Source organism: Acinonyx jubatus, chromosome E2 (genome assembly GCF_027475565.1).
Source record: "Acinonyx jubatus isolate Ajub_Pintada_27869175 chromosome E2, VMU_Ajub_asm_v1.0, whole genome shotgun sequence".
Lineage (NCBI taxonomy): Eukaryota > Metazoa > Chordata > Mammalia > Carnivora > Felidae > Acinonyx > Acinonyx jubatus.
In genome coordinates, this window is record NC_069396.1 from 57,736,005 (window position 1) to 57,760,689 (window position 24,685).

The following is a 24,685-nucleotide window of genomic DNA, read 5'->3' on the forward strand; positions in this document are numbered from 1 at the left end:
CAAAATGCATTTGTGGGCGCCTGGGTGGCTCAGTTGGTTAAGCGACCGACTCTTGGTTTCTGCTTAGGTCATGGTCTCGCAGTTCATGAGGTCAGGCTCCTTGCTAACAATGCCGAGCCTGCTTGGGATTCCCTCTCTCCCTCTCTCTGCTCCTCCCTCGCTCCTCCCTCTCTCTCCCTTGCTCTCACAGTAAATAAATAAAACTTAAAAATGCATTTGCTACATATATATATACACACACAGGAATAACTGCTGTAGCCGGTCTCCTTGCATGTTGTTAAATGTTGCATAAATAGTATCACGTCTGTGACCTTCTGCAGCTTGCTTTTGTGAGTTTCATCTGCACCGTACTTGCCGTACTTGGAGCTCAAGCTCTTTCCCTTGCGAAGATGTTGCATATTCTAGTGTATGAACACGCTCTCGTTGATGGACCCATTCTTCCAATGAGGGACACTTTACCTTTCCTCCAGTATTGTGCTCTTTCAAGTAGGGTTGCAAAAAATATTTGCAGACACGTTGCCTTGTGCTCAAGGGCCCACTTTCTCTGGTCCTGCCACATGCTCTCCAAGGCAGTTGTATCTGGCATTGGCCTTGTGTTATTTTTTTGAGTTCACAGACCCCTTTGAGAATCTGAAGAAAGACATAGAGACTTGCACTGCCCAACACAGAAGCCACCAGCCACGTGTGGCTCTTAAGCACTTGAAACGTGGCTGGTCCAAATTGAGAACTCCTGTGAGTGTCAAATTGACCTTGGATTTCAAAGACTTAGCACCAAAAAGAGAATGTAAACGATCTCCCTGATGGTTTTCATATTAATTGCATGATGACCTGATAATGTTTGGGATGTACGGTCGATTGCGCCAATCGTGGATTTCGTGTTTGCAAACTCGCCTACTCCCTAAAAATTTTCTGTAGCCCTCATATCAAGTCCCGGCACTCTGATGGGCGTGTGCGGGGCTGCGAAAGATATGAGCCACCGACACCCACGTTTCCAGCTGTGGCGGTGCACGGAGACCCTCTGCTTTCTTGCCTCACCTCTCGCCCTGTTAACGTGTCCTTTCTGCAGCCTGGTTAGTGCCACATTGTCTGCAGTCTGGTGCCTTTCGTGGCTGATTTTGCGGTTTAAACTGGCCCCCAAACACAACGCTGTCTGGTGCTCCTGAGCTCGAGGAGGCTGTGATGTGCCTTTCAGAGAAATATCTGTGTTAGGTAAGCTTCGTTCGGGGGCACGAGTTCCCTGGGCTGGTGGCTGGGATTTAAATGTTAGCGAATCAACAATATATCGGAAGTGAGGCGTCTTTACACAGAACACACGTAAAACAAGCTTGCGTGTTGATCCGTTAACGAAAATACTATGACTTGGGCTCCCAGGAACCTAATCCCGTATCCCCACCCCGGGGGGCAATGGTTCCACATTCATTAATTCAGCATTCACTTTATAGACCATAACCGGCACGAATACGGAGAATCAACTGTATCAAGTAATTCCAGTAACAAAGAGACACTAAATTAAATGAAATAAAACATCAAAATTATTTTTGCCTTGTTTCTTCTTTTACTATTGGAAGAACGGAGGCACAATTTGGCAGACAGCATCCAGGATTACTGACCCTGCTGGATCTCTCTAGAAGTCTAGAGACCATGGGTTAAAAATCATTGCTTTCTCCATGTCTACGGGGCGTCAGGCCAAGGTCCCTCACTTATGTGGACCATATATGGACCACCTTCCTCCTGGCCTCCTGTCTCTCCCCCCTGGAGGTCTCACCCACCACCCCAAACACATCTGATACCCAGAGACTGTCCCTCTCCTTCTCATTAGCCTCCCATGGCTCCCTATTACCCTTGGGATCAAGTCCAAGCTCCCCAGCCTGGCCTCTGAGCCCTTCTGGAGTTGGAATTTGCATCTTATCTGCCGCCCCGCCCTATCGCACCCGACACCAGAGTTGTACTTACGGTCCCCTGGAGCCCGCTGGATTCTCTCGCCCTGTCCTCAGGAAATGTGTGTGGAATGAGACTGACGGATGGCCGGGGTGCACTTGTAATGGCGTCGTAAATCCCGCGTGATTAACGATAATTATAGCAGCATTTACTGAACTCTGTGTATTACCAGCCCCTGTGCTAATCCTCACAGCAGTCGGGAAAGGTAGGCCCTATTATTAGCTCCGTTTTATAGTTGAGGGAAGGGAGACTCTCACAGAGATTAAATCTCTTGCTCTGTGTCCCGCTCGTTCGGGGTCAACGGCACAGTTGGACTCCACCTGTCACCCCCACCCCCTCCCCCAGCCGCTCTGGGGTGTACAGATGTTTGCAGGCCAGGAGCTAGGGACCGATGCACGTCAAGGTTGCTGAGTTCTCGTTTCCACTCAAATTCAACACGCGTTTCCCGGGGACTGAGCTGGAGCAAAACCCAGCAGATGGGTTCTGTCCCTGCGGGGGGGGGGGGGGGGGTGGGGAGGAGTCTAGAAAGTGGCCTGGACACGGATGTAAGCAATCATGAAACAAGGTGTTATCTGTTCTCATGGAGGTGACAGAGTGGGGCCCAGAGGTGATTCTGAAAAGTCCTGATGGGACAACGGGTTGGGGAGAAGGAGGCCTCTGAGCAGAGGCCCGTCCTATCTGGGATTCCAATTAAAACGGGCGCCTGGGTGGCTCAGTCGGTTGAGCGTCCGACTTGGGCTCAAGTCATGATCTCACAGTTCATGGGTTCAAGCCCTGTGTGGGGCTCTGTGCTGACAGCTCAGAGCCTGGAGCCTGTTTCCGATTCTGTGTCTCCCTCTCTCTCTGCCCCTCCCCCCGTTCATGCGCTGTCTCTCTCTGTCTCAAAAATAAATAAACATTAAAAAAATTTTTTTAAATAAAAAAAATAAAAGAAAACAAAACAAATTAAGACAAGCAGATGAGTTGGATAACTGGGGAGTGCCTACCCGGTATGATGTATCAGGCAGAATTGCAGGTTCTGGGGGTACAGCCGAGAGCGACAGGAGCAACAATCCTTGTCCTCAAAGGCAAATCCAGAGACTGGAATCGGATGAGTGGTTGCCCAAGGCTTGGAGGGGACGGGGTGAGGCAACGCTTCGAGGGGGTCTTTTGGTGGGGGTGGGGGGTGGGGGGACAGGAGTGTTCTAAAATTGATCATAGTGGGGTGCCTGGGTGGCTCAGTCGGTTGAGAATCTGACCGGCTCAGGTCATGATCTCACGGTCTGTGAGTTCAAGCCCCACGTCGGGCTCTGTGCTGACAGCTCAGAGCCCGGAGCCTGCTTCGGATTCTGTGTCTCCCTCTCTCTCTGCCCCTCTCCTGCTCTCTCTCTCAGTAGATGAAATGTGTGGTATGAGAATAATATCTCGATAAGGGAATTGAACAAAGCCCGTGCTCTGGCGGAGCACGTGTCCCAGCGAGGCCCCAGTGAACTGGGCAGAGTGGACACCCAGCTCAGCTGAGCTTCCTCTCCTCCTGTACACAGCACACCTATTTTCAGCAATAATCACAGAATAACCATCAGCTTCGTTTTCTTGATTTGTGGGGTTTTTTAATTCCTTTTTTTTTTAATTAATCGACTTTAGTTGTTAGAGCCGTTTTAGGTTCACAGCAAAATGAGAGGAAGATACAGAGACTTCCCGTCGCCCTCCTGCCTCCACTCATGCACCCCCCCCCCCATTAGCAAATCCCCCACCAGGGGGTACATTTGTCACAGTTGATGGCCTTCGTTGACTGGTCATAATCATTGGAAGTCTACAGTTTAGGGTTTGTTCTTAGGGTTGGACGTCGTAGGGTTTGGACACACGTCCTGATACGTACATTACAGTACAACACGGAGTAATTTCACTGCCCTAAAAGCCCTCTGTGCTCCCCCGCCCCCCGCCCTCCCCTGATCTTTTCACTGTCTCCAGTTTTGCCTTTTCCAGAACGACCTACAGTTGGACCCGTCCTGTATGTAGGAAGCCTTTTCAGCTTGGCTTCTACCGCTCAGAACTGTGCATTTAAGGTTCCTGCTTTTTGTGACTTGATCGCTCATTTGTTTTTAGCACCGGATAACATCCCGTTGTCCGGAGGGACCCTGTTTGCCCCTTCACCTACTGAAGCGTCTCTCCGATTCTTGCCAACAGCAACATTGAATACAGCTGCCGCACAGATCCGTGTAGGGGTTATTGGGTGCATGTAACTTTTTTTACTCATTCCAGGGGACACTAAGGAGCGTGACTGCTGGGCGTGTGTCTCTTAAATACAACACAACTGTTTTTAGGAACCATCATTTGTCATTTTTTTTTCTGGCTACCTATATTTTTTTTCAGTTGAAAACAATCAGACATGGAAAAGAAGGACATGTTGCAGTTTTAGAGATGTCGGTTCAAGCCGAGCACGTTATGTCAGGGTATGAGCTCAAAGGTGCACTTCAATAAAAAATATTACATCACACGGCCGGCGCTCTGCCTCTCGGTTTGGAACTGGATATGCAGATACCAGATGCAAGGGTGACAGAGAAGGTCAGATCCCCGGTGATTCAGGTTCTAGTTCTTTGCCTTTCTTATTGTTTTTGTTTGTTTGTTTGTTTGTTTGTTTATCTGTTTTGAGAGAGAGAGAGAGGATCCCGAGCCGAAACCAAGAGTTGGACACTTAACCAACTGAGCGCCCCCACCCCCGCCAGCGCCCCCAGACTGCCATTTTAAATATAGCAGGACCACATAGCTGCACAGATGCGGACTGCATCTGAAGTGACCTTGGACTAGCCGGTCCTCAGGAACTTACTATCAAAATGAACACATGTAGTGGAGTCTGCATGTATCGATGCCGGCTGTAAACTGGAATTCTCTGCATTAACTTCCACGTGCAATACAGCGCTTTATTAAAGGATAGGGAATAAAAAAATAAAATGTGCAGGGCGCCTGGGTGGCTCAGTCGGTTGAGCTTCTGACTTCGGCTCAGGTCATGATCTCACGGTTTGTGAGTTCGAGCCCCACGTTGGGCTCTGTGCTGACCGCTCAGAGCCTGGAGCCTGCTTTGAGTTCCGTGTCTCCCTCTCTCTCTGCCCCTCCCCTGCCCAAGCTCTGTCACTCTTTCTCGCTTAAAAATAAATAAACATTAAAAAAATAAAACATGCTAATTATATCTATGAATATATACACATAGTATATATATGTTTCTATATGTATTCTGTATCTATATACATGTACGTATATATTTAATGTATATCATATCTAAAACTCCATGATAACATCAGCAGCAAAGGTTCAGAACTTAGACTGATAAAAGATGTTTTGCACAGAGAGGTCTCTATTCCAGACACTGTTTACCATTGCTGGGGCATGACCTAAGTGAAACATGGACCCAATGTTTAGTTTGGTTTTATTCTTGTTTTTAAAAAAACTTTTTTAATGTTTATTTATTTTTGAGAGAGAGAGAGAGACAGAGTGTGAGTGGGGGAGGGGCATAAAGAGAAGAAGACACGGAATCCGAAGCAGGCTCCAGGCTCTGAGCCGTCAGCACAGAGCCTGACAGGGGACTCGAATTCACGAACTGTGAGATCATGACCTGAGCTGAAGTCGGACGTTTAACGGACTGAGCCACCCAGGCGCTCCAGTTTTATCCGTGGTTTTATATCCGACGCGCCCTGATTGCCTGCATCCAGGGCGGGCGGCTCCCGCTGCTGCCCGGATGGCCCACCACTGAGGGGAGATCCCACTCGGCAGGCAGAAAACAGGAAGTGGTTGAGGATGTGGGGAAACAGCCCCCACCCCCACCCCCACCCCCGGGCTCTGCTGCTGGGCGTGTAGCTCGCCCTTCCGGCCAGTGGGGTGGAAGACCTGAGTGAACGTGGGAGCCCCACGCCTGAGGACTCCTCCTGCGGGTGTATCGTTCCTGACAGATTCTCCCACAGAAGGCGATCGCGTGTGCTGGCTACCTCCCCTCCGTCCACCTGTCTCCTCTCTGTCCAGGTGAGCCCTTCTGACCGGAACAGGTGGGCTTCTGCTCAGGCTCAGCCAACGGGAAGCATCACTGGTGGAAGGTGATTGGAAGGTAGGGGGCAAGTGACAGTAAGGTCTGCCGCCAGTTTGGCAGTGACAGTGACCTTGAGCAACTCACGTCCCCTTTCTAAGCCTCAGTTTCCCCCTCTGCAAAGTGGGGGTGGGGTGAGTTACAGCCTCAGGTCATTTGTCGAACAGCTATTTGCTGTGTATCTACTGTGTGTCAGGCACTGTGCTGGGTGCCGGGGACCCAGTGATGAGCCGCATGGGCACCTTTACATTCTAGCGAGGGGTGGTGGGTGGCCAATTTGTAAACCAAACGAATTAGTAAATGAGGAGAAAACAGTGAGGGTGGTGGCCTTATCCTCACCCGAAAGATGTGGAGAGAGTCGCTGAGAAATAGTTCGTCAGATGATGTACCAAAGAACAACAACAAACTTAAGCACCTGCTTTGCGCCAGGCGATACCCTAGGCTCTAGGAAGCCAGTGATACCCAGCCAAGATCTGCACGCTGGTAGACTGCACATGCGGACAGGGCAGGCACTGGGGATCAAATTGTGCCCCCCACCAAAAAACAAACAAAACAAAACAAAAAACACGTGGTTGAGCCCCCAGTACCTCGGAAAGTGACCACATTTGCAAATAGGATCACCAAGGATGCAGTTCGTTAAGGGGAGGTCATAAGGGAGTCGGGCGGTTTCCTCCACGATTTCTCCCCAGAACACGGTGGGAAGACAGTCATGTGAGGCCACCGGCACGTGGAGCTGCGGGTGGGGTACAAAAGTGATGAGTCTACAAGCCACAGATGGCTGGCAAACCACAAGGAGCCAGGCAGAGGCGAGGAAGGATCTCCCTGCGGGTTTCAGAGGGAGCTCAGCCTTGCTCCCGCTTGGACTTCTAACCTCCGCAACTGTGAGAGAGGATACATTTCTGTTGTTTGAAGCCACCTGGCTTGCGATGCTTTGTTGCAGCGGCTCCAGGCAAACTACTGAGCCAGATAGATGTATTTGAAACAATTAAACAATTAAAGAAACCGACCGACTTTAGACAGTGAGTACCATCAAGGAAACAAAACAGCTCACATTTGTTGGCTCTGCTGTGTAGCAAATGACCACAAATGTAGCAGTTTCAAAGAACCAACCCCCTCCCCATCAGCTCCTAGCACCTGTGAGTCAGAAGGGGCGGCACCAAGGGCGCCTGGGTGGCTCAGGTCATGATCTTGTGGTTGGTGGGTTCGAGCCCTGCATTGGGCTCTGTGCTGACCGCTCAGAGCCTGGAGCCTGCTTTAAATTCTATGTTTCCCTCTCTCTCTGCACCTCACCTGGTCGCTCTCCGACTCTCTCAGAAGTAAATATCTTTTTAAAATGTTTTTAAAAAAGGAAGCTGACGCACCAATGACTAGGTTCTCTGCTCAGGGAAAACTGTGAGAGTCTCATTTCCTTGCTGCTTGTTGGGCAGAATCCACTCTCAGTTCTCGGAGGCTGCTTGCATTCCCTGGGGTGGCGTCCCCTCCTCCCTCAAAGCTAGGAACGGAGCATCTCCCTCTTGTTGAATTCCCCCCCACGCTCTGAATCTTTTCTCCATCCGTTTTATGGGGTCGGCTGATTAGGCCAGGCCCACCAAAGATCATCTCCCTAGCTTTTTTCTTTTTTATTTATTTTGAAGGAGAGAGAGAGCAAGTGGGGGAGGGGCACAGAGAAGGGAGAGAATCCCAAGCAGGCTCTGCACCCTGATGCAGGGCTCAAACCCATGAACCATGAGATCATGACCTGAGCTGAAGTCAGACGCTTAACTGACTGAGACACCCAGGTGCCCCGTTCATCCTTGTGACTTTTATCTGTTTGTACCTCTTATTCCTTTTATCTATTTCTCCCTTCCCTCCGCCGCCCTGCCCCCTGGCAGCCAGCGGTTTCTTCTCTGTATTCATGAGTCTGTTTCTGTTCTGTTTTGTTTTGTTTTCTTAGGTCCCACATATGAGTGCCATCACCTGTCTTGCTCTGCCTGACTTATTTCACGGGGCATAACGCCCTCCAGGTGCATTCACGTTGTCTGATTTGGAATCTTAATGCCACGTGCAGTGTCCCCTTCACAGCAGCACCTATGTGAGCTTGGGGAGGAGGCGTGTGTGCCCCGGGGTGGGGGTGGGGGAGCAGGAATCTTGGGAGCCATCTGAGAATTCTGCCCTACAACGAGGGATCGAGGGATCGGTGGAGACGGGAGGAGGTAGGGAGGGCCTCCTAGGGGAAGCATAAAGGGAAAGACAAGGGAGTCATCCCAGGCAAAGAGAAGTGTCCATCCAAGGCCGTGAGATGGGAAGGCTGGCAGGTGCCGCGAGCTTGCAGAGCTGTTCCGGGGAAAAGAGCAGCCAGTGCACTGGAGAATGGGCGGGATAGTAAATAGTAGCTACAATTGTTACTCTGATACTAGAAGTCTGGAGGCGGCCAGTCTGGGAGGACTCGCTTTCTCTCTCTGGCACCCCCCCCTCCCGGTGACCTTGGGTGGGTCACTTCTCTCTCCCTGGCTCCACGTCTGGTGCCGGCAATGCCTCTCTTCCCCCCGCCCCCCCCCCTCCTTGAGACAACAGAGCTGAGTCGGGAGGAGGGCACAAGTTGGGCACAGCCCCAGCGGTGGGAAAGGAGGGCGGCCGGGGCTCGGGAAGCTGGGTGAGTGGCAGCAAATTTGTATGTGGTGCAGGTCTGTGCCAGGCACAGTGCTGGGCGTGGTGAGATAAGGGGCCCAGGAAGAGCCCGGACTTGGCCTCTAGGGCTGAATTCCAAACCGCCCCCCAGGAGGCCGGGAGCAGGCAGTGGAAACCGCCCACCGTGGGCTTGGTGCCCGGAGGAAGGCAGAGCCTCCACGGTCCCGGATGCCTGTGGGTCGGCGGCTTGGAGCCTGGGAGCCTCAGAGCCCCTCTGCAAGGGGAGGGCGTCCCTGCTCCCGACTCGTGTGCTGGGTCCCCTGGCTCCTATGGACCACATCTCAAAGTGCCCCTCCTCGGAAGCCCTCCAGGACCACCGAGCCAAAGTCACAGCTTGAGCCAGAAGCCCCTGCTTCTCCAGCAGCACCGCCTTATTCTTTCTCTCTCTCTTTTAAATGTTTATTTATTTTTGAGAGAGAGAGAGAGAAAGAGAGAGAAGGAGACCCAGAATCGGAAGCAGGCTCCGGGCTCTGAGCCGTCAGCACGGAACCGGACGCAGGGCCCGGACCCACGAGCCATGAGATCATGACCTGAGCCCAAGTCGGAAGCTCAACCGACTGAGCCGCTCCAGGCGGCCCTGCTTTATTCTCTCTCGATGGCATTGATACAGGTGGATCTCAATGTTGTGTGGGACCATAATATACATTTATATGAAATAAATAACATTGTATGGGAGTGTAAGCATAAACGTCCCTGAGTGCATATGGATACAAATAAGTAAGTAAATACATAAATAGGGGAAGGAGACAGAACAGTCTTCAAAACTGTATCTGGATGCTTCTCCCTCCCCTCCCCTCCCCTCCCCTCCCCTCCCCTCTATGTGGGCTGTGCTCCGTGACTTGTGCAGAGTGAAAGGGGGAGGGGTCGCTTTACAGTGAAGACACCTGGCAATCAGCACACGTCCCTGTCTGGCAGGTGACCAGGGCGGCACCATCCGTGGTCAGTCAAGTGGATCCACGTGCTCCCCCTCCGCCCACACCGCCCCCTCTGAGAGGACGTGCTCAGAAAAGCACTTTGCCAGCTGGCTTCGGTTTTCTCCCCAGGATGCCCCAAAGCGGTCAAAGTCCTCAAAACCCAAGGCAAGTTTGGGAAATGATCACAGACCAGCGGAGACTTGAGAAGGCATGACAGAGGCCGGGCGGTACCCCGGGTGGGGTCCTGGAACAGAAAAGGGGCATCAAGGGAAAATGAGCTAAATCTGAGTAACGCCTTGCGTTTCGTTGACAGCAGTCTAGTGGCTTTGGTTCCTGGGTTTTGAGACATGCGCTGTGGTAACGGGAGAGGGTAGCGCGAGGGGGCCCTGACTCAGGGACACATGGGAAGTCCCCGTACTATCACTGCAAATTCTCTGTAAACCGAAAACTGTTCTAAAAAGAAAATGTAGGGGCGCCTGGGTGGCTCAGTCGGTTGGGCGGCCGACTTCGGCTCAGGTCATGATCTCACAGTCTGTGAGTTTGAGCCCCACGTCGGGCTCTGTGCTGACAGCTCAGAGCCTGGAGCCTGTTTCGGATTCTGTGTCTCCCTCTCTCTGACCCTCCCCCGTTCATGCTCTGTCTCCCTGTCTCAAAAATAAATAAACGTTTAAAAAAAATTAAAAAAAAATTAAAAGAAAAGGTTATTTATTTTTAATGTTATTTATTTATTTTTGAGAAAGAGTGATGGGAGACAGAACATGAGCAGGGGAGGGGCAGACAGAGAGGGAGACACAGAATCCCAAGCAGGCGCCAGGCTCCGAGCTGTCAGCACAGAGCCTGACGTGGGGCTGGAACCCACAAACCGTGAGATCATGACCTGAGCGGAAGTCGGAAGCTTAACCGACTGAGCCACCCAGGTGTCCCAAGGAAAGCTTATTTAAAACGCAAACCAGGTGGGCTTAAGAGAACCTTTGCCCCCCTCTTCACTAGTTAATTCTCCAAACAGAAGCCAGAGGGAATCTGTTAAATCAGGAGAGGAGTCTGTGCCATTCAGGGGGTACGTATTCCCCAACATTTATCAAATGGTAACACGGAAAATGCATGCATTTCACCGTATTTAAATTTTACCAAGGACAAGAAGCTTAAACAAATATTTGATATCTTGTTACAATATGCATGCCCGCGGCAGTGTTTAGGGGGTGATATGAGCTAATATTTGCAAATTGCTTTGAAATGATTTTTTTTTTTAAGGCAGATATATGGGATCTGTCTGTAATTTCCACTCAATTTTTCTGGAAACGTAAAACTGCCCACCAAAGGAAAGTGTATTAAATTTTAAAAAGATGAATGTTGGATAGATTGCTGGACGGACAAATGAAAGGATAGATGGATAGGACATGAAGCAAATAGAGCAAAATGCTCATTGTAGGCTCTCTTGGGTTAGTGTATGTATTTACTTTCTAATTCTTTCCACTTTTTTTTTCATTTTATTTATTTTAGAGACAGTGTGAGCAAGCAGGGGAGAGGGGCAGAGGGAGAGAGAATCCTAAGCAGACTCCGTGCTCAGCACAGAATCCGGTACAGGGCTTGATCCCATGACCCTGGGATCATGACCTGAGCCAAAATCAAAAATCAGACTCTCCACCGACTGAGCCGCCCAAGCACCCAATTTTTTCCATTTTCTATGTGTTCTAAGATTTTCAAATGTTGGAGCACCTGGCTGGCTGTCGGTGAAGCATCTGACGCTTAATATCAGGGTCCTGAGTTTGAGCTCTATATAGGCATAGAGTTTAGTTTAAAAAAAAAATTTTTTTTTGTAAGGGCGCCTGAGTGGCTCAGTCAGTTAAGCATCCAACTTCAGCTCAGATCATGATCTCACGGTTCACCAGTTGAAGCCTCACATCAGGCTCTAGTGCTGACAGCTCAGAGCCTGGAGCCTCCTTCGGATTCTGTGTTTGTGTGTGTCTGTGTGTGTGTCTCTCTCTCTGCCCCTCCCTTCTCATGCTCTCTCTCTCTCTCCCTCTCAAAAATAAATAAACATTTTAAAAAATTAAAATTTTTTTTCCCAATATTAACTTGTGCCAGCCTCCACATGATCCCCACTCCCCAGGGCTCTCTTTCCATGTCCCGTGGAGTAGAAATCAGACTCTTCATGGTTTCTCTACCAGATCTGGACCCCCCAATTCTCCCTGATTTCTTCCCCCTGTCTCCCTCCTTCTCTCTCCTTCCTGGTGGCCTCTGTGCTCCCTGAACACATCAGTCACCTTCCTGCTTAGAGCCTTTGCACCAGCTGTGCCCCTCCCCGGGACTCATCTCCTTCAGTTCCTGCTCCAATACCTCCCCCGTCCCACACCTTGCTCCACACCATGTGTCCTCTCCTAAGCTGTTTTTTTTTTCTAATTTTAAAAAAGTTTATATATTTATTTTGAGAGAGAGAGGGAGAGCGCCCGAGAGAGGGAGGAAGAGAATCCCAAGCAGGTTCTGCACAGTCAGCACAGAGCCTGATGTGGGGCTTGATCTCATGAGCTGCCAGATCATGACCTGAGCTGAAACCCATAGTTGGATTCTTCACCGACTGAGCCACCCAGGTGCCCACTAAGATGTTTTGTATAGTTTACCTTCTTTGTTTGGCTTTGTGTCTGTCTCCTGCTACTACCATGGAAGCCCCCTGTGGGCAGGGATTTGGGTCGGTTTCATTAACCAGAGAGTGATCAGCACCTAGGACAGTGCCCAGCACATAGTGAGGGCTCAGTAAATACCCGCTGAATCCGTGACCTACGTGTATTGGTCAATCTGTGCTTCTTGCCAAAACGTAACCTTGTCTGATGTTTTCCCCACCTAGAGCCCGGTACTTTGCACAGAGCCAAGAGTTTTAAGATGGGGGCACCTGGGTGGCTCAGTCGGTTAAGTATCCGACTTTGCTCAGGTCATGATCCCTCGGTTCAAGTGTTCTATCCCCGCGTCAGGCTCTGTGCTGACAGCATGAGTTTGCTTCAGATTCTCCATATCCCTCTCTTTCTCTCTCTCTCTCTCTCTCTCTCTCTCTGCCCCTCCCTGCCCTCTCTCTCTTCCCCCCAAATAAATAAATATTAAGAAAAGAGTTTTAGGATGAATGAATGAATGAACGAATGAGCAGGGTAACAATGAATCTTTGTATAAGGGCTAAGAGCACAGGCTTTGTCATTGCAATGCTTCGAGATGTACCCAGATCTGCTCCTTACCAGCCAAGAGACCCCGGGCGTGTCAGTTCACTGAGCTTCCTTCTCCGGATAATGGAGCCCCCGTGGGGAACCCTCCTATCTCCCTGATGGGATGTAAGTGGTGTGGCCGCTTTGGGAAACAGTTCTGACAGTTCCTTAAAAAGTGTATCATGAGATTTTCACACAGCCTAACAATTCTGCTCCTGGGAGTGTGCCCAAGAGAACAAAACCCATGTCCGCAGGAAGGGTCGTCCCATGTGTTCTCAGTGGGACTATTCATAACAGGCGAAGAGCAGACACGACCCGGGTGTCCATCAGCAGATGAATGGCCGAACACAATGCGATATGCCCTGCAAGGGGACGTTACTCAGCCATAAAGAGAATGAAGTACTGGTAAAATGTGCAGTGTGGACGAACCGTAAAGACAGTATGCTGAGTGAAAGAAGCCAGACATGGGAGGCCACCTATTGTATGATCCATTGATAGGAACTGCCCAGGAAAGGCGAATCTGTTAAGACATAAAGTAGATTCGTGGTTGCCTGGGGCTGGGAGTGGGGATGGGAAGTGACTGTTACCGGGCACAGGAGATCTTTTGGGGATGCTGGATATGCTCTATCGTTTGATTTTGGTGATAATTGCACAATCCTGTAAACTTACTAAAAGTCATTGAGTTGTGCACTTAAAATGAGCAAATTCTATGCGGTGGGGGAGGGGAGGAAGATATCTCAATAAAGCTGTTTAAGAAAAAAAAAAATTGGAGAGCGTCTGGCTTCGGCTCAGGTCATGATCTCTCAGTTCCCGGGTTTGAGCCCTGCGTAGGGCTCTGTGCTGATGGCTCAGAGCCTGGAACCTGCTTCGGATTCTGTGTCTCCCTCTCTCTCTGCCCCTCCCCTGTTCGCCCTCTGTCTCTGTCTCTCTCTCTCTCAAAAATAAACATTTAAAAAATTAAAAAGAAAAAAATTGGAGCCCATAGCAGTGTGTACCTATTGATGGTGTTAAAGATTAAATGAGACGTAGGGTAAATACCCAAGAAATGTGTTTGTATGATTATGAACACATGTGATTGAGGTCACGTGTGCAAACTGCTCAGCGCAAGGAACGAGTAGCCTGCAGGGTTTGATTCATGAACAGCAGTAGTATCACCCCCCAAGAATAGTAACCATGCGCATGTTGTATCATTTTCTGTGCGTGTCCCACATATCAGTTTTCTCGTCTGCAAAGTGGGAGGCCTGGGCTTCAGCTTTAGGGAACTTTTCTCACCCTAAATTCTGTATTTTCTTCTAGGAATGTTTCTCTCCAATACAGATCCTCAAGGCAGAGTAAGTGGGGATGGGGGGAGAGGAGGAGGGTGGTGGGCACACCCATGGAGGGGTGGGGGTATGATGCCTTGGGGCCTGGAGACCGGGAAGCATGTAAGGAGGGGATCGTGTGCCTGGGCGCTGATCCTAAGGGTTATGTCGGCCTGGTTAAGGGTGTTCAGGGTGTAGAGCTGGTCCAGCCTGCGTTCAAATTCCGTGCCCGCTATTTCCTAGCTATGAGATTTTGGACAAGGGACTCCCCTCTCTGAATGTTGTTTTGCCCCTAGAAAAGGGTAAGGATGTTTCCTAATTCCCAATGGAGTGGTGAGGATTCCCTGAGATCGTGTCTATACCAGCCTGGGAAAATAACAAAGCAACGACAGCAGTGACTTCCCTCCCTGGTGGCAACCACTGTTTTTCAGCCTTTTCCACAAAGTACGCCGTTGAATACAAAGGACTCAATTCATGGTGGTGATTTCCAAAGTAGGACAAATGACTTCACTTTAATCCTGTTTGCCTCTTCTGTAAAGTGGGCTATATAACCCCCTCCGTCAATGAGCTGTATCAGTGGGGTTGTGCTGAAAAGGTGTCTGGCCCTTGCAGGTGCTCGCTAAATGGTAGCCCCTGTTTGGATGCGGTAATAGGGAGTCGCCGAAGGTTCCTGGGGAGGGAGGTAGCTTTGATGTCATGGACGCACACCCCAGCTCCCCAGCTGCTCACACCTGAGGCTTAGTTGCAGGATCTAGTTTGTTGGAGAACTGTCTCATTTGGAAACCCTAATTTATTTGTGCCAATATTTCATTATTGTCCACGTCGTCGGCTGGTCTTCAGTTCCATGAGGCTGGTGCCCAGGTGGTCTCACTCATCACTCTGCTCCTAGCATCCAGGCCTGGGTGGTGCTGTGACAATCAAACAGATGACCTTTGTTGAATGCCTACTATGTGCCAGGCACTGTTCCAAGGGCTCAGCCAAGATGTGTTAAATCTTTCACAAGGGGGGAATTCTCCACAGCTCTGAGTCAGTTATCTCCCTTCCTAGACCCTCACCCTCCATCCTTCTGGCTTCCCTCCCTCCTGCCTGCTGCTGCCTGGTGTTTCCATCACACCAGGGCATGACCTTCCCTCCCAAAGCCTCCGTTTGTTGCCCTGGAAAACCAGGATGATCTCACCCCTCTTTTCCTGGCCTTACAGGCATAAAGATGCCTAAGTGGTCGATGTCATTGTTTGCAAAGGGCAAGAGAGAGCCACTGAAGGTGCTGGAGGAAGGCAGGATGTCAACAGAAGGAAAGGGAAGGGGTTTAAAGAAGACTGGCTTGGACACACACCCTTCCCCCTCCACTCCTTAAGACCCAAACAAATGGGTATGTGTGTGTGTGTGGGGGGGGGGGAAACATTAAAAAGTTTGCAGAAAATGACACTTCCCCCCCATCCCCCAATTCCTTGTGGTTTCTCAAACATGCAGCACCAACCCACCTCACAGCATTTGTCCCTGCTGTTCCCTCCACCCGGTTCTTCATTCAGGTCAAAGGTCATCTCACCAGAGGGTGAGATGCTCACTCATCACAGCGCCATGTGGTTTTCTCAGAAACCCTTACTGATATCTGGTGCTCTACAGCAGATCGGTTTATTATCTGGACCAGCTCTGTCCCGAGACAACTTCTTGCAATGATAGAATGTTCTAGATCTGTGCTGTCCAACAGGGCAGACCCAGCCGCCCGCCACACGGGGCTCCTGAACACTGAGGAACTGAACTTGTATCCGTTCTTAACTGTTTTATTTCAAATGTATTTACTTGTTCTAAGTCTAAATAGAAACAGCCATGTGTGGCTGGTGGCTAAACTCTATTGGGTGGTGCAGATCTAGAATCCCAGCGCCTCATAGTGGGGGCACTGGTTTTCTCCTCTCCAACACCCCCAGGGGCCCATCGTTGTGTCTGCCAGATGTTTGCTGAAGGAACGCCCGAAGAGGGGGCGCCTGGGTGGCTCAGTCGGTTAGACGTCTGACTCTCGGTTTCCGCTCAGGTCATGATCTCACGGTTTCTGAGTTTGAGTCCCTGTTGGGCTCTGTGCTGGCAGTGTGGAGACTGCTTGGGATTCTCTCTCTCCCTCTTTCTCTCTGCCCCTCCCCCCCCCAGTGCTGTCTCCGTCGCTCTCAAAATAAGTAAATAAAATAAAATAAAAAAGGAATACATGCAGAGATTACACAAGGGGGGGGTGCCTGGGGCTCCCCAAAGATGCCTGGACGGATGGTAACCTGGGTTGTCTCACTCCCGTTTCTCCTCCTGAGTCTCTTGCTGGCTGAGCCCCTCCCTCCCAGTCCCTGATGTGAGTATCTGGATCCTTCCTGCTTGGAAGCCAAGCTCAGGGTCTGCTGGACGAATCCCAGCTCACCCTAGGCGCGCCCCTGCAGCCCCCCCCTCCCCCACCACAGACAGCCTCACTCTCTCCTGTTTCACGAACTCACATTTATTCACAGACAGACAAAGGGACAGGGATGGACCTTTGCTCACTGGGGACCCCCAGCGTCTGGCAGTTCCGAAGAGGTGACGGTGTCCAGTGTGTATCATGGGGGACAGCCAGGCAGGGGATCCCCCCACCCCCAGTCTCCATATCTCTGTCCAATATTCTCCGCCTCCTTTTTTCCGAGTAGTCCTGCCTTCAGAGGCCTGCTGGCGCAAGCAGTTCCTAACCAGGGTCGGGGGCCTGGGGGTGGGCGATGGGGAGGGAGGGGCGGTCCAGGGCCCACCCTCCTTAGTGTTGAGGGCTGGAAGGGGACGGGTGGGGAGACAGAGGAGGCGCCTGCTCTTGGACTTCCCTCCTCCGTCTGGCAAACCGGGAGCCAAATGGAGCGGCCGCGAGTGGGTGTGAAGGTCAGAAGGTCAGGAGGCCAGGCCGCCCGACCCGCGCAGGTGAGCCTTGCTGTCGAGCTCTTCTTCCTCCATCTGGAAGGCCGAATGGTCCTGGCTGTCGAAACAGGAGGCGCTGAGGAAGACAGGGGGAGCCGGTGGCGGCGACTGGGGTGGGGACCCCGGGGAGGGCGGCTCTTCCTTGATGTGTGCGACGGGCAGCGGGAGCCCTTCCTCGTCCTCCTGCCCGGCGGGCGGCGGCGGCGGCGGGGGCGGCGGGGGCGACGGCGGGGCCTGGGCCTGGAGCGCCTGCAAGGCGGCGGCCCTCTCCAGCTCAGCGCGGTGGCAGCGTTGGTGGCGCAGGAGGCTGTAGGCGCGCGAGAAGCGGCGCGGGCAGCGCGGGCAGGGGTGCGGGGCCGGGCCCCCCGCGTGCACCTGCGCGTGGCGGGCCAGGTCCGCCAGGCGCTTGAACTCCCGCTGGCAGCGCACGCACTGGAACGGGCGCGCCCCTGAGTGGGTCACCCCGTGCTGTCGCAGGTGCGCCCGGCGCCGGAAGCCCTTGCCGCACTCGGGGCACCAGAAGCGGGGCTCCCCGGCGGGGGGCCGGGCCGGGGCGGCGTCGCCTCCGTTCTGCCCGCCTTCTCCCCCCTCCGAGGCGCTCCCGCACTCGGCCCCCTCGCCCCCCTCAGGCCCCTTCCCTGAGTTCCGTCCGCCCGAGGCCTTGTCGTCCTTCCTGCCCGCCGGGGGCAGCGGGGCCAGGAGGCTGAGCGCGCCGTGGACGCGGCGGTGCTGGCGGAGGTAGGAGGCGAGGCGGAAGGCCAGGCCGCAGTCCGGGCACACGAAGGGGCGGTCGGTGGAGTGGACCAGCCGGTGGCGGGACAGCGACCAGGGCCTGGCGAAGGCCTTGAGGCAGATGGAGCACTGGTGGCGCTTGGGGCGGGGCGGGGGGCCCCCTTCCCCCTCCTGCTCCCCCTCGGGGCGCAGACACGGGTGCGCTTTGAGCTCGCCCTTCGTGGCGAAGGCTTCGCGACAGCGGAGGCACAGCAGCGTCCAGTCGGCCTGGAGCAGGACCTGCTTCTCCTCCTGGCGCCCGGCCGCCAGCGCCAGCTCGGCCCTCAGCTCGGCCGCCCCGGCCTCGGCCTCCTCCTCCTCCGACTCGCGGGGCTCCGAGCTCGCGGGGGCCGCCAGCGTGGCCGGCTCCCCCGCCGGCCACGTCTCGGGCCACGCGGCCTCCTCCTCGGCGGCCCCCGCCGCCGCGGTGCTCGGCTGCTCGGCGCTGGCGTCCTGCGGGCCCCAGCCGGTCTCCGCGGCCTCCTTGGCCACCCTCTCGATGGCCAGCTCGACCTCGCCGCCCGCGTGCTCCTGGGCCAGGTGGCGCCTGAGCTGGGCGGGCTCAGGGAAGGTGCGGGGGCAGGCGGCACAGCGCAGCGGGGGTTGGGGCCCGTGGCCACGCAGGTGGCGGGAGAGGTGCGCAGGCCGGCGGAAGGCCTTGGGGCACAGGGGGCAGGCGTGGGGTCGGAGGCCCGAGTGGCTCAGCCGGTGCCGGGAGAGGTAGTAGGGGAAGCGGAAGAGGCGGCCGCAGGTGGGGCAGGGCAGGGGGGCCCGAGGGGCTCCAGCGCCCCCCCTGCCACGGCCCCGGCCGCGGCCACGGCCCCGGCCGCGGCCCCGGCCCCGGCCACGGTGAGGCGGGCTGCCCTGGGCGGGTGGAGGGGGCTGCGGGTCCATGCCTGTAAGGAGAAAGGGGAGACAAGGAGACATTGTGGGGAGGGTGTTGGATCAGGGGAGATGTGGGCAGGGAAGCAGAGACGGAGAGCCAGACGGAGATGCAGAGATGGTCAGGTGTTTAGCCAGGCAAAGGAGAGAGCCAGCAAGACAGAAGAGACACAGAGACGTGGGGACAGAAAGACCGACAGCAGGAGAAGCGGTCAGACAGGATGGTGGGAGACAGGAGGAGAGAGAGGTGAGGACTCCCAGCAGAGACAGAGATGGGGAGAAAACAAAGAGGTTTGGGGAGAGAGGGTGCAAACACAGAGACCAGAAGAACCTCAGCAGGGTGGAGGTGGGGAGAGACGGCGAGACAGCGAGAGGGAACAAGCCAGAGACACGGACAGGAGAGGAGACAGGGAGACAGTGAGCCAAGCGCTCTTCCTCAGGGGCCGGGCTGGAGCGTTTTGGGAGGGGCTGGGAACCAGCCTGTGGTGCCCGAGTGGAGGGGGTGGAATTCAACACTGGGAGGCCCTGGAAATGGAATGTGGGTACCCAGACCGGGGTCTGGGGGAGGCCAGGAGTAGGAGGGCTGCCTCAGCCTCTCAGCCCGGGAGAAGGCTGGGCGGCCACACTCCTGGGACTGAGGGAGGTGGGCGCCGGGGCCTGGAACCCCAGGTTTGGGAGGTGGCTGGGATCTACTCCTGTGTGGGAAGCGGTATGGATTCCTGGGTCCCAGGGGCAGAGAGGATTGAGGGAGGGGGCTGGGCTCCTAAGACAAGGGAGAGGAGGGGACTGGGGGCTCCACTGCCGGAATGCTCCAGGGAGGAGGCTGCTGGGGGCCAGGCCCCTGGACGCCTGCCCCCCACCAAGGCTGCTGGGGTCCTGAGCTCTAGGTGCCCAAGGAGGTGAGGGGCGGGCGATCTCCCCACTGGGCCCAGCCTGCGGTTCCCCGCAGGCCTGATCAGCAGAATTGGGGCCGCAGTTCGAGGCCTCACAGATTTCTGGGCCCAGGGCCTGGGGCTCGGCCCTGATCGCTGGGCGCAGGGTTCTTACCTCCGCCTCCTTCGCTCCTTTCTTCCTTCCCCGCGGCCGGCCAAACGCGGACGGTGGTGGCGGGGAGGGAGGGAGGGAGGGCCCGAGCGTGGTGGGGGGTGGAGGAGGCTGGGCTCGGTGTCACCGCCTAAGCCTTCCCCCCGGAAACCCGGTGTTTCCACGGAGCCCCGAAGAGGAAAGACTGGCTGGGAAGCCGGAAGCGGGAGGACGAGGGGACCCAGGGGGCGGGGAGGGAGGGCGGCTTGGATTCCTGGGTCCTGCACGGGGAGGGGGCTGCGGGCCTGGGAGGCCGGGTCCAGCTCCCCTCCCCACCCCAACAGACACACATATTCATTCATGGCTTCAACAAATACACATTTATCAGGTCCTGTCTGTGCCAGGCACTGTGTCGGGCGAGGGGGGTGCCAGGGGACCGCGATGAATGAGGCGGTGGCAGAGGCCTCAGGGAAAGTGGGGGCGCTCTGGACTAGAACCCGATTCCAGCCATCACTTGGCTGCCTGAGCAAGCGACTTCCCCTTCTCCTGGCCTCAGTGTACCCCTCCATGATAAGCCCTGTGCATAATCATTCGCTCCTAAGACACCAGTATTTACTGAGCACCTACTCCAAGTCCGTTGGGCATGTTCCTTGCCACACATACTCCATCCTAAGCAACCGAGATCTGCTGAGCACCTACTATGGGCTAGCTCTGTCCTTGGTGCTGGAGCTTCAGCGGCAAAGACACAGGCCATTGGACCCGGTCTGCAGGAATCTCAAGGAGGACGCAGTCAGACACAGATCCAATTGCCCTCCTGGAAAAATGTGCTCTGTCGCAGGAAAGAGGGTTTGGTGGGAACACAGAGAACAGAGACGGCACTGAGCTGATCCCACACAGGGGTGAGAGCAACCCTCAAGGTCTTGCAGGAGGCAACACTGTTTCAGCGGAAACTTGCATGAGGAAAGTCAACGGTTAGGGATGAGAACGATGAGCGAATGGAAAGGGTAGAGACATGTGCCTCCACACAACACCTCAAATACCTGATGCTGAGCAGAAAAGGCACGTGGTGGAGGTATGCCTGCAGCTAGTCGCCGTTGGTTTAAGGTGAAATACATGCTCAACATTGTTGGCGAGAGTGTGGGAACTGGAACCTCTTGTACACGGTTGGGGCGAATGGAATTTGACATTTATTTGTTTTTGAGAGAGAGAGAGAGAGAGAGAGAGAGAGAGAGAGAGAGCGCGCACGAGTGGGGGAGGGGCAGAGAGAGAGAGAGAGAGAGAGAGAGAGAGAGGGGGAGATACAGATTCTGAAGCAGGCTCCCGGCTCTGAACTGTCAGCACAGAGCCCGACGCGGGGCTCGAACCCACAAACCATGAGATCATGACCTGAGCCAAAGTTGGATGCCTAACCGACTACTGAGCCACCCAGGCGCCCTGGGGCGAGTGAAGTTTGGAACAACCTTAACAAGCGAACAATTCCAGGATCTTTTCTGTCAGACCTGTTTGGAAACATGCAAAATGAAATCTGTATCAGGAATGAGTGTAGTACTACACATCACTGCAGAAGACTGGAAATGAGCTAAATGCCCATCGGTAGGGGATTGGAGCGAGAAGTCATAACTGATCTGCCCAGTGGAATGCTGTGTGTCGCCATCATCATCATCATCATCATCATCAGATTAATAAAAAAGATGAATATAACAACAACAACAACAACAACAACAACAACAGAATGAAGAAACTTACCGGGTAAAAATATGAAAGGCTCCAAGTGATAATGTGAAGGGAAGGGGGGGAAAGGCAGCTGGAAAACAGTCTGTAACCTGTTCTAACTATCTGCTCATCAGTGGTTTGCATCTGGAAGAACTGGAGGAGGAGACAGGAAACTCGCAACTTTGTCTAACTCTCAGAACTGAAACTTGCTACACTCTATCCTTTTGTACTTTTTGAATTTGAAACCATGTGAATGTGTTCCATACTCAAGAAAGTAAAGGTACAAGAAATAAATGGAAGGGGGAGGGTAATGAAAAATAAATAAAATGAAAATTAATAATAATGTAGCCTTGTAAGCGCCTTACAAATACAAACCCAGTTGTGTCTCCTTGCCATATGGAGTGGGTCATGTTACTCTCCCATTAAAAAAAATTTTTTTTCAACGTTTATTTATTTTTGGGACAGAGAGAGACAGAGCATGAACAGGGGAGGGGCAGAGAGAGAGGGAGACACAGAATTGGAAACAGCCTCCAGGCTCTGAGCCATCAGCCCAGAGCCTGACGCGGGGCTCGAACTCCCGGACCACGAGATCATGACCTGGCTGAAGTCGTACGCTTAACCGACTGCGCCACCCAGGCGCCCCATGACTTGTTTCTTTCACTTAGCATGTTTTCGAGATTCATCTATGTTGCGGCATGTATCCGTATGCCCTTCCTCTTTATGGTTGAATAATATTCCACTGTATGGGTAGACTGCATTGTGTTGGTCTGCCCATTTGTTCATGGACATTGGGTTATTTCTACCTTTTGTTTGCTATTGTGAATAGTGCTGTTATGAACGTTCAAGAATGTATTTTCGTTTGAATGGCCACTTTCAATTCTTCCAAGTCTATATCGAGGGGGTATGTGTGGCTATTTCACCTTCATTATCTATATTTTACAGGCTTAACGTTTTTTTCCTTACCCCCCTCCCCCCAAAAAAAGGAAGGAAGGAAGGAAAATTCAGGAATGGAGAGGTGAGAAAGTGTCAAGCAGAGAACAGCATGTATGGGGTGGGGTGGGGTGGGGAGTGGGGTCTTGTGTTGGGGGAGACTGAGGGCCTTGGATTGGGACATCAGAGCCGGCAGTGTGGTGGAGAGAGGCCGGGAGCTGCACGAGCCACTGTGTCCAGCCTCTTAGTCCAAGCTGAATGCTGGACGCATTCCTAGCGCACTGAGAAGCCATTGAAAAGGTTTTAAGCTGGAGAGTCACATGATCCGATTAGTGTTTTAGAGAAATTCCTGTGGGACCCGCGTGGAGGCCTGGCCGGATGCAGGGGAGACCCAGGCTGGGAGCAGGGAGGAGGCGGGGCGCGGGCCCAGGTGAGAGAGGGGGGCCTGGGCAGGGCTGGCCTCTCGGGCAGGGGGCGGGACGTGGCTCTGATTGGCTCCGGGCTGCACTCCGGGGGGCCAGTCCCACTGCAACTGCCTCCTCATTGGCTCTCCTGCTTCCAGCCCCCCTACCTCCCGGCCAGTCTCCCGCACCCAGAAATCACAGGCTGTCACTCTAGCGCTGAACAACCTCTCGTGCTCCCCATCCCTTCCTCCCGAGTTCCTCACCCCTCCCTGTAAGGCTGGACGGGTCTGGCCCCTGGAGCCTCCCTCAGCTGACTGCCACCTCTCTCTCCCTGCTTCACTCTCTGCTCCAGCCACACCGTCCTCTTTGCTCTCTGTGGACCCCAGGGCCTTTCAACGTGCTGTTCTCCCGCTCCGGAATGCCCTTCCCCTAGATTTCCACGAAGTTTCCCTTACTCCTTTCTTTCAGATGCCCTCAGAGACACCTCTCCTGTCCGCCTTAGCTAAAAGATCCCTCCTGTCACCCTCTGGTCCTTACTCTGCCTTAATTTCCAACCTGTACTTACAGCAAAGTAGCATTAGGCTACTTGTAGGTTACCCACTGATTGCCCATCTCCCCCTCCGCAGGAGTAGAAATAATTCCCTGAGGGCAGGCTTTGCTGAAATGCTGAAATGCTCACCCCTCAGCACCAAGCCGCGCACAGAAATGTGGATGCGGAGTGAAGAGGGGACGAGGCTGGGGCTTCAGGAGAGGGGGACCCCCTGAAGGGAGAAGACTGAGGCGGGGTGGGGAGACGAGGAGCTCGGGTGAGCGTCCAGGTGGCCGCCTGGACGGATCAGCTGCGAGCGAGTCGTCAGCGTCAGCCCAATAATCGGCTCTCTGGAGAGCAAAATCCTCCCTCGTTCCTTCGGAGCCTCAGTTAGCACACCTATGAAATGGGGCCACAGTGAGAGGAGTTAGGTACAGGGTCCAGCCTTGGGCCCTTGGGAGGCCCTGGGGTGGGGGGATGGGGGGAATGGGTGAATCCCTTTCGCTATTGTCTCAGAAGAGAAAGGATTGGATTGGAGGTGAGGTGGGAGGAGTGGAGCCTCCACAGGTCCCTCTTCATTAATCCTTAGCTGGAGGCCATCTCCATGACAACCCTGGCTCCTTTCCAGACCCTCTGTGCTCGACACCGAGCAGGTCTCCAAGTGGGCGGGTCTTGTCCCTGGGGCGGTGCCTGAATCTAAGGGGGCGGGTCTTGTTTCTCCAAGACAGATTCTCTTTTTTTTCTTCTTTTTTTTTTTTTTTTTTGCCCCAGGGGATGAGTCTGGTTCCTGGATCCCGGGTTGCCTCTTTTACATTTTTTTTTTCTTGTGAGATACGAGACTCATAGACTAAAAGAGCACGATACAAATGCACAGTTAGCAAAGAATGATCAATGGATCACCAGATTAAGACATGGAATGTTAGCTCCCACCCCAGACTCCACAGAAGATTGGGCGTGATGCATCCAACCCCACTGTTCTGAGTTTCTATGGGAAAATGTTTTCCTCGCTTTTCTAGATGGTTCACGACCCACGATACATCCTAAACAGTATTATAGTTTTGGTGGCTTTATGAATGTTATATAAATGGAATCATACTCCATGGGCTTCTTCTTGCCTTCTTGCATTGGGTTTCTTTGTAACTTTCATCCATGCAAATGTGGGTTTCTGCACTCCTTTCATTTCATTGCTGTATAGTATTCCACAGCATAATATAGCACTGTTTATTGATCTGCTATACTGTTGATGGATGTCTTATTCTGTTCTGGCTGCTGTAACAAAATACCGCAGACTGGGTGGCTTGTAAACAACAGAAATTTATTGCTCACAGTCCTGGAAGCCAGAGGTCCAAGATCAAGGCACCAGCATGCTTGCCTTCTGGGGAAGGCCCTCTTCTAGGCCCTCATGGCCACTGACTTCTTGCTTCGTCCTCACATGGTGGAGAGGACTAGGGATCACTC

General features: G+C 53.4%; 1 protein-coding gene and 1 long non-coding RNA gene across 2 annotated transcripts; one reads left to right on the forward strand and one right to left on the reverse strand.

Moving 5' to 3' along the window:
- Positions 1–1,754: 1,754 nt before the first annotated feature.
- LOC113593358 (uncharacterized) lies at positions 1,755–9,130 on the forward strand. The gene is made up of 3 exons (XR_003413452.2): positions 1,755–2,143; positions 5,932–6,013; positions 7,926–9,130. It is a non-coding gene; the product is annotated as an uncharacterized LOC113593358 (long non-coding RNA).
- Positions 9,131–16,519: 7,389 nt separating this feature from the next.
- Positions 16,520–19,826, reverse strand: ZNF579 (zinc finger protein 579). The gene is made up of 2 exons (XM_027037313.2): positions 19,676–19,826; positions 16,520–18,642 (listed from the first exon to the last, which is right to left on the reverse strand). Exon 2 carries the CDS (start codon positions 18,638–18,640, stop codon positions 16,949–16,951), a length of 1,692 nt encoding a protein of 563 aa, XP_026893114.1. The 5' UTR covers positions 18,641–18,642; positions 19,676–19,826; the 3' UTR covers positions 16,520–16,948.
- Positions 19,827–24,685: the final 4,859 nt, after the last annotated feature.

What these genes read in the sequence shown, in the direction of transcription:
- ZNF579 (XM_027037313.2), bottom strand. Translation starts at nt 18,640, where the DNA reads ATGGACCCGCAGCCCCCTCCACCCGCCCAGGGCAGCCCGCCTCACCGT.